We start from the raw sequence: 9,134 nt of genomic DNA on the forward strand, positions 1-9,134 counted from the left end.
GAAAAACATTGACAGCAAGCGTTTCCAAAGCACGTATTCAAATGAGATGATGCTCCGATAGCTTTTCATAGGTCACATGTATATGGACCAGTAACAGCTCCCCTAATATTCTTGTTCAATGCTCAGTGCTGGCAGACATATTTTCCCAGCCCAGTCCAAAGATTGTTGGCTTTATAACAGTGTCATAAAAGGAATAGCTCAGCAACTTTTAAGGGATTGTCATTCCAAGAGCCATGACTTAGTAGGCACAGCATTGCATCTTGTGCATCTTGCTGCCCCAGGACAGCTCCTGCTTCCTGATCAGGCTTGGCTGTAGCTGTGTAACAGAATGAATCATCTTTGAGCTGGCTCTGAAGTATAAAGGAGATTGATGGCTTGATATTCAAGAGGACTCATGTTTACAGACAGCTGGTAAATGTATAAATACAGTCTCCTGGGATTTTCAGCACGTGTAAGTGAAGATCCCTCTAACCATCTCAGCACTATTCAAATAGTTCAGGGTTGGGTAGGATTACCATACTTGGACCCCCCCAAAAGAGGACACATGCTCTGCCCTCTGCCACACCCCCACACCCTTTCACACCCCCCTAAGGGTGTCCTAGCCGCCCCTCTCCTTACCTTACTCTACTGCCCTGGCAGTCTAGTGACTTCTTCGGGGCAGGAAAGAGCCCCCTCTTCTTTCCTGCCCAGAGCGCTGCCCTGCATTCTGTTCCCCTTGCAATGCTGAGTGACGATGGTCCCAGTGCCGATTCAAAATGGCCAACTCTCGGTGGCCATTTTGAATCAGTAAGGGGAGGGGAGGATAGGATAGGACACCATTAGGCCCGCCCACCAGCCTGCCCCGTTTGTCTGGACAAACGGGCAGGCTGGCAAAACCCGCCCGGTTACCCAGCCAAGTCCTCAAAAAGAGGACATGTCCGGGTAAAACCGGACATATGGTAACCCTATGGGTGGGGTAAAGATGAAGCAAAAGGGGGGTAACAACTATCTGTGTCAGTTACTTGGAAGCCCTATTCACAATTTGCAGATGCTTAAACTGACATTTCAATGTGTACATCACATACACGTTTAACTCACAATTTTATAAAGCCGGGATATACACGTCCAAATCGTGAATATATGCACGTATGCAAAATTATTGATAAATTACCTCCAAAGTGTAAATTAATTCTGTGTATTGCCAAGTTTTCTATTTATAAGCAGAGGAACCAGTAAGATAATAGCAGTAATTACAAAATATTTCTCATAGCGACCTCATTGGCCACATAAACCAGTAGTTAATCTGTGGCTTTCTGCATAGCCAATATAAGAAACTGGTTTTATGTTGTTACTAATAAACTATGCACAGTGTTTACATTCTGAAAGATTTTGTAGGTTAACGTCCTGGTATGTGCACAGTAGGGTTTATCGAGAAATTATAATATCGGAATTTTGCGCAAAAAGCACAATAAAGGGAAAACCTAGCATGTGAGAGTCTGTCCTAGCTCCTTCTTTCCCCTGTGCTATGCCTGCAAGCATTACCAAATGAAGAAAGCAGTAAAAGCCTTGGGGCAGGAGAAGGGAGTCCAACCGTTGCACAATGGTGACAACTAACAATTGGACTCAGGATGTACACAATACCGAGTTCTGGATAGAGTTGCAGTCATTAGGCCTCTGGCCAAAAAGACAATCGCTGCAGTGGTTAGGCTGGGTAGAAAAGGGGTTTCAAATGCGGGAGGAAAGCCCTGGAAGGGTAAGGTTCTGATTGAACTAGAAGCAAGAAAGAACAAGACCAAATTTCAAAGCCAAGGAAAAACAGATTTACAGAGCAGTTGGCATTTTGCTTTTTAAATTTTCTGCATTAAAAGGAACTAGAATCTCTTTAAAAGTGCATTGGAACGAGGTCTATAAAATAATGAGTTGAGCTGAATGGGTAGGCGTAAAGCGGGTAGGCGTAAAGCGTCTGTTTACGCTTTCCAAAAATACTAAGACTAGGGAGCATGCGATGAAGCTACAATGTAGTAAATTTAAAACGAATCGGAGAAAATGTTTCTTCACTCAGCATGTGATTAAACTCTGTAGTTCGTTGCCAGAGAATGTGGTAAAGGCGGTTAGCTTAGCGGAGTTTAAAAAAGGTTTGGACGACTTCCTAAAGGAAAAGTCCATAGACTAAATTGGACTTGGGGAAAATCCACTATTTCTGGGATAAGCAGTATAAAATGTTTTGTACTTTTTTGGGATCTTGCCAGGTATTTGTGACCTGGATTTGCCACTGTTGGAAACAGGATGCTGGGCTTGATGGACCTTTGGTCTGTCCCAGCAAGGCAATACTTATGTACTTACGTTTATTGCTGCAGTGCACTTTCAAAGAAATGACTCCTGTTGTGTAAAATCTGAACTTTGAAACCCGTTGAGCACTCTTATTGGCACCAAGGATTCTTGGCATGCTGCCTAATACTGGCTTCTCAGCTATTTTATACCTGTGCTAGGTAAAATGTCTCATTTGATATGGTGTGTGCACAGACGTTCTGACAGTGATCTCTTTCCTCTTTATCTAACTAGAACGCTTGGAGGTTTTCCTGCCTCAGCAGTTGAAGCTGCCTCTTCTCAAGTGTCATCGCCCACTGCCGCTACCTCTTTCAACTTTTATCCGGAAACATGGATTTCCATGGATCCCTCTCAGGAATTCATTCAAGTGCCTGTCCCCAAGGACGACAAAAGCTACAGGACCGTTTATAACCTGTTTCACAAGACTGTGCCCGAGACCAAATTTAGGATCGTGAAGATACTGCGAGTGCAGAACCTTTTCCTCTGGGAGAAATACAAAAGGTAAGGTCCCCAGGGCTTGAGGAGAATGTGTCAATGTGCACGAATGGACTCACGTTCTACAGCTGCTTCAGGTGGAAACGGATTTCTCCCTTTTCCACTTTCTGTGGTGTTATTATATACAACCTTAGTTTTTTTTTTTTTAGTTTACGTTTTATTACTCATTATTTATATATATTTTTTACGCTTTATTTTATTTAGATATATTGACCCCTGAGTTAGGCCTTAGCGCCGAAACACGGCCGTATCAGGTCGTTTTTATACTTGTCAGAATGAAAATTCTTTTGCATATCCTTCTTGAGTTCTCCTCACTTTCTTTCTCTGTGATTATTTACTTAAAATCATTTATATAAATGTTTATTGTAAGCCGCATTGAACTCCAAACTTGTTTGGGATAATGTGGGATATAAATGCCACAAATAAATAAATAATTTATTTATATCACACCAAGCTCTAGTGGTTCAATCAAATGTTCTTTTCCTTGGAAAAAAAAATATTTAAAATTAAGTCAAATGAATTTAAGCATAAAATAAGAGACATTTGAAAGCCATATTTAAAGAAGCAAGGGTGAAGGGTCATGGATTTGATATACTGCCTTTCTGTGGTACAACCAAACTGGTTTACGTATTACATGTAGGTACTTTCTGTGTCCATAGTAGGCTAACATCTAAGGTGTTTTTTTTGTAATGGGGATAACGGAGGGTTAAGAGAGTTGCCCAGGATCGCAAGGAGCCGCAGTGAGAATTGAGCCCAGTTTCCCAGGTTCTCACCCCACTGCACTAAACTACTACTACTTAACATTTCTAAAGCGCTACTAGGGTTACGCAGCGCTGTACAATTTAACATGGAAGGACAGTCCCTGCTCAAGGAGCTTACAATCTAAAAGACAGGTGTACAATCTAGAGACAAGTGTACAATCTAAAAGACAAGTTAGGCTCCTCCTCCACACCATGTGCGTGTAGAACGCTAAGGCATGATTCAGAGTATATTGTATTTATCCAATATTTCCCTTTAGGTACAGTTCACAGGGGATGTAGGAAATACTAAGTGTAGAAAAATGTTTCCATTGCATTTCCCTAACCAAAAATGTTTTGCAAGTAGCTGCAACATTGCAAAACAGTAATTTTTAGTGCTGGGTTCATTTATATCCAAAGGTTTACTGGGAATATTTAACTGTAACATTAAATTCATTGCACTGTGGTTATACTGGGAAAAAAATACTTTCAGTGATTTATTTCTTTTCATAATTCATTACCCCAGTAGTTCCCAAACTTGGTCTTGGAAGCACCCCACAGTAAATATTCATGAGATAGATTTGCATGCAGTGGAGGCAGTGCATGCAAATCTCTCTCCTCAATATTCATTGGGGATATCCTGAAAACCTGACTAGCTGGTCCCTTGGACTGGGCCTAAGGAATGACTGTTTGGAAGCATATGGTTCCCTGATCACATATTGCACGTCAGCAAACCTCTTCCCCAGATTGTTCAAAAACTGTAGCCTATGGACCAAATTCTATAAATAGCGCCAAGAAATCAGTGCCAGAATAAACACACTGAGCGCTAGTCTGTAAACAGCGCTGAAAGTTAGGCGCCGTTTTTAGAATATGCTTAGCGCCGGGATTGGCGCCTAACTTTAGACACGAGGAAGTAAACCCTGGTGTTAATCCTCACGTCTAAATTAGGCACAGATCCCTCTTATTCTATAACATTGCATATACATTTTAGGAATGCCCCTCCCCCCCCCCCCCCCCCCCCCCCCCCCGATCCATCCATGAGCCTCCCATGGCCGAGCCCCCTTTTCGGAGCCACACATAAACCGCAACTGAAAATGTGCATGTAAATTTCAATTAATGCCAATTGATAATATTAGCATCCAGTTAAATTGTGTGTTCAAATTAGGTGCATGCCCAAATTTGCCCATGCAGTTTTAAGTGCCATTTATAGAATTTTGGAGTATGCACCATAACACATGTACCTTTAGGGAATAGCAAGACTACTTTTCCCTCTAATTTATATTCATTCCTGTAGAGACTGCAAGGAAGGCTGTAGAAAACCTTTTAAGCTGATGTTTGTAGTGCCCAGTCTCTGAAAAGCACTCGCGCTGTGGGTCTCTAGTTCAAAGTTCCCTTTTGTGTATCAAGAGAAGAGTCGGTCTCACGGTGTTCCCAATGCATGCCCAGCTTTCTGACACTATATTTGCACCATGCTTTCCCTCTGCCATCTCCTGCAGTCCTGAGAGAGCAGTTACACTTTCACCCGCATTCCCTGGTATTATCTTGCAGCTTCATACAGTGATTTGATTACAGTTCTTTCTAATATTTTCCAAGCCTATTGTCTACAGCCTTTATTTTTAATCTTTCAAACAAGATTATCAAAGTCTAATTTCATATGATCTCTCTCAGCCAACACTAAAATCCTTTTAAGAAGTGGCCTAGTGTTTAGAACAGTAGGCTGAGAACAAACAGGGTTCAAATTCTGCTTTTGTCATGGACACTTTTTGTGAGCTTGGACAAGCCACTTGTCTCTCACTGCCTCAGATACCCACTTAGATAGTAACCTGTATGGCCAGGAACTTATTATAATATTTATCACAACTGTACAGTTCTGCATAGGTCCAGTAATTCTTTAAAAATGATGGGCCTACAATTCAAAACAATTTAGCCAAGCAGGAAAGACTCCTTCTTGGCTAAATTTGTCTTGGTCAGCTCTGCCAGTGAATATCAGCTACGACTGCCCTGGTACTGTCTGGTTAGTAAATATAACAGAAACCTTCAAAACAATTTTAAACAAAAATTGTCACTCTCATTATTCATATATATATAATTTTTTTTTTTTAATAAAATCCAATAAATTATAGAAATTTTTTTTATGTTGTGCTCAGTTTTTGGTGTATTGCTGTGGACTGATAATCCAGGCTTAGCAGGAACACCACCCTTACATCATAGCACATCCTACCTCCATCCTAATAGTATTGTTCAATAGATGGGCAAAGTCCAAAAGAAACTTGATGTTCAAAAAATATATAAATAGCAGTTACTTAACTTAAGTAGAGATGTGCAGAAAAAAATCTTCTTCCTGCCAAGTTCTTGTCCACTGCAATGCTTTTTTCAAAAAAATCCCTCTGTGCAAGATGTAAGACCATAAAGGTCACAGTTCAGCAGTTTCAATTCCCTACATGGGCCATGTTTCGCCAGACTAATGGCGTCTTCAGGGGAACTGATCTGAAATGCAGGTTAAAGATTTTAAAAAACCTAGCATTTTACCATATCTAAAATAAGTGCAAAACAATCTCACAAAACTTAAAACTTAGAGTGTATTCCATTATAGTAGAAAATTCAAAATGTAACTCACTGTTCAGCAATACCAGGGAGGAGCCCCACTCTGTCCGGTTCACAAACCTACTCAAGAACGCCCACACATGCACAGTATAAATGTCAGGCTATAGTAGAAAATTCAAAATGTAACTCACTGTTCAGCAATACAGTTCCACAGTTCCACAATGTGATTTTCCGGATTTAATTTGTGATGTGCTATCTCTCACTGTTACCAATAACCTACCCTTCAATTATGGGCTGCTCATGTCTTTGTCAGTGGGCAAACTTACAAAATCAGCAAGGGATCAAATACTTATTTCCACCACTGTACGTGGTTAGTGGCGATTTTCAATCTGTTAATTGGGTAAGTGCCCAGATAAAAGGTAGGACAGCAAAAAGGCTGTCCTAACTTTACTCGCGTAGGGGCCCTTTTACTAAGCTGTGTTAGAATATGGGCTTAGCGCATTTTAATTTGGGACTTTCCTGTCAGATAAGCCCATTTCTAATACAGCAGTATTGTGGCATTTTTTCATTTTTTTTTTTCAGGTCATGCACTATAGTTCACATTAGTGCACATTACTTGAAAAAAATTAAACATGGGAACACTTAACGTCTCCTAATTAGGAGGTGCTAAATGCTCCCGCGTTAACTGTAGCTTAACCAGTTAGCACTTGCTACTGCAAACATGCTAGCTGATTAACACTTGCACGCCCATTTTCTGTTCATGACACGCCCCCAGCAAAAACAATTTTTTAAAATAGCTAATGCACGAGTTAGCACGTGCTGACAGGCAAACTACCACAAAATGCATTAAACCTTTTTTCCACTTTAAGTGCACATTAGTCAATGGTCTGAATATCACTGCAGTTGTACATGACCTGTGTATTGAAAGCATGCGCCAAAGTCAGGTTCAACATTGTATATACAGGTTTAATTCAGCCCATGACTGTTGATCATTTTTAAAAATATTGAGAAGAATAACTATTATGATTGTTGTTATTGTTATTAAAAAGCTAACTCTTGTATATTACTACATAAATACCACCTTAGGGTTTATCTCTGTCAGTGGCATAGCCATGAGTGGGCCAGGGCCCACCTAAAATTTCACCTCGTTAGTGTGGCTGGTAGGAATCCCCATGCCCCGCCAGCTGAAGACTTCCTCCCTGCCAAAAGAACTTATATTTTGGGCAGCCATCAGCACTGTCCCCAAACCACTGCGTCTACTGCTGCCAGCCATAGCCCTCCCCCCCCCCCCCAAAGCTCACACGCTCAGTTTTCATGCATGCGTGAAACTGAGCATATGTGGAGGCCAGCAGCAGAGAGCGGCAGCTCAGGGACAGTGTCTACGGCCGCCCAAGATGTAACCTTATTTGGCATGGAGGAGGTCTTCAGATAGCGGGGCTTGAGGATCCCTGTCAACACAGGTATTTTAATTTCTTGGGGGGGGGGGGCAAAAAATATGTTTGGGTTTTTCTTTAGGGGGAGCAGGCGTGAAATTTGTGGCCCACTCACTTTGGTATTGGGCTCGCCTTTAATCGGCTGTCTGGCTACCCTACTGATCTCTGTATCATGTCACCTCAAAGCTCCAATACAGACATAGAACACAAAATCAGTTGAAGCTTTGGCACATTTTGGGAATGTCTTATGATCTGGAAATTGATATTTACTTTCTCTTTTAGAAAAAAAGAATTCATGTCTAAAAAAATGACGGGACTGGACAAGATCATGAATGAAAGGCATTTATTTCACGGGACCTCGCAGGATGTAGTAGACGGAATCTGCAAACATAACTTTGACCCACGGGTCTGTGGGAAACACGCCACGATGTACGGACAAGGCAGTTACTTTGCAAGGAAGGCAAGTTACTCCCACAACTTTTCCAAACAGTCATCCAAAGGGGTCCATTACATGTTTCTGGCTAAAGTACTAACAGGAAGATACACAGTTGGGAATCATACCATGAGGAGACCTCCCCCTTTAAATCCAGGAATCATGACCAGTGACCTCTATGACTCTTGTGTGGACAATTACTTTGAACCTCAGATTTTTGTTATTTTTAATGATGACCAGAGCTACCCTTATTTTGTCATCCAGTATGAAGAAGTCAGTAATACAGTTCCCATTTGACAACCTTTGCGGCTGCTGAACTCTGCACTACGAAGTAGTCTTTGCATTTTGCAAAGAACATGGTTTTCTTTTCAAAGTACAGAAGTTGATGAACCTTAGAAGAAGTTAGTAGGGAGAAAGGAAAACAAAATCTTTTCTGGAAAAAAAAAAAAAAAAAAGACCAATAGTGTATTTGTTTGAATATGTGCAAATTGTATATATATTTTTTCCATTGTTTATAGTTAAAAATGTGTGCCTTTTGTTAATAAAACACTGTTTATTTTTATGTTAGTAAATATTCATGTTTTAAAAAGCAATTATATTATGTCCAGATTATTTGTTTTGCTAATGGCATGGGATGTTGAATTTGGTTTGGCCTTGGAACACCATCAGGAAGGGGAGAAATCCTGGACACTATGGGGGGAGGGGGGGCGGGGCGGGTAAGGAAGTGGAAGGTAACATGCTCGGGAGGCTTGTGAGCCATCCTTTGATAGGGAAGGTTCATCATTGCCTAGCATTTTAGGTGATCTGTGGCATAATATTTAGGCCATGGGCGTAGCCAGACTTCGGCGGGAGGGGGGTCCAGAGCCCGAGGTGAGAGGGCACATTTTAGCCCCCCCCCCCCCCCCCCCCCCGCCGTCATTGCCGACACCCCTGCCGCCGCCAGCACCACCAACAACTTTGACCCCACCCCCACCCCCCAACGACGACCCTCTCGACCGTTGCCGTCGCCTACCTTTGCTGGCAGGGGACCCCAACCCCCGCCAGCAGAGGTCCTCTTCTTCCTTCATTCTGTTTCTGAGTCACAGAAACAGAATAAAGCCTTGCGATCTGCAGGGCTTCGTTCTGTTTCTGTGAGTCTGACATCCTGCACGTTGTACATGCAGGACGTCAGACTCAGAAACAAAA

At 41.8% G+C, this 9,134-nt stretch overlaps 1 protein-coding gene across 3 annotated transcripts in view; it reads left to right on the forward strand.

The window, feature by feature from the left end:
• The window catches only part of TIPARP (TCDD inducible poly(ADP-ribose) polymerase), an 87,697-nt gene extending 79,220 nt beyond the window's left edge, over window positions 1-8,477 (forward strand). For all 3 annotated transcript variants that reach the window (XM_030216906.1, XM_030216907.1, XM_030216908.1), the window contains exons 5-6: window positions 2,542-2,808; window positions 7,799-8,477. In XM_030216906.1, coding sequence (XP_030072766.1) covers window positions 2,542-2,808; window positions 7,799-8,246 — 715 coding nt within the window. In that variant the 3' untranslated portion in view covers window positions 8,247-8,477. The remainder of the gene's footprint in view (window positions 1-2,541; window positions 2,809-7,798) is intronic.
• The last annotated feature ends 657 nt before the right edge of the window (window positions 8,478-9,134 follow it).

The sequence above is a fragment of the Microcaecilia unicolor genome, chromosome 10 (genome assembly GCF_901765095.1).
Source record: "Microcaecilia unicolor chromosome 10, aMicUni1.1, whole genome shotgun sequence".
NCBI lineage: Eukaryota > Metazoa > Chordata > Amphibia > Gymnophiona > Siphonopidae > Microcaecilia > Microcaecilia unicolor.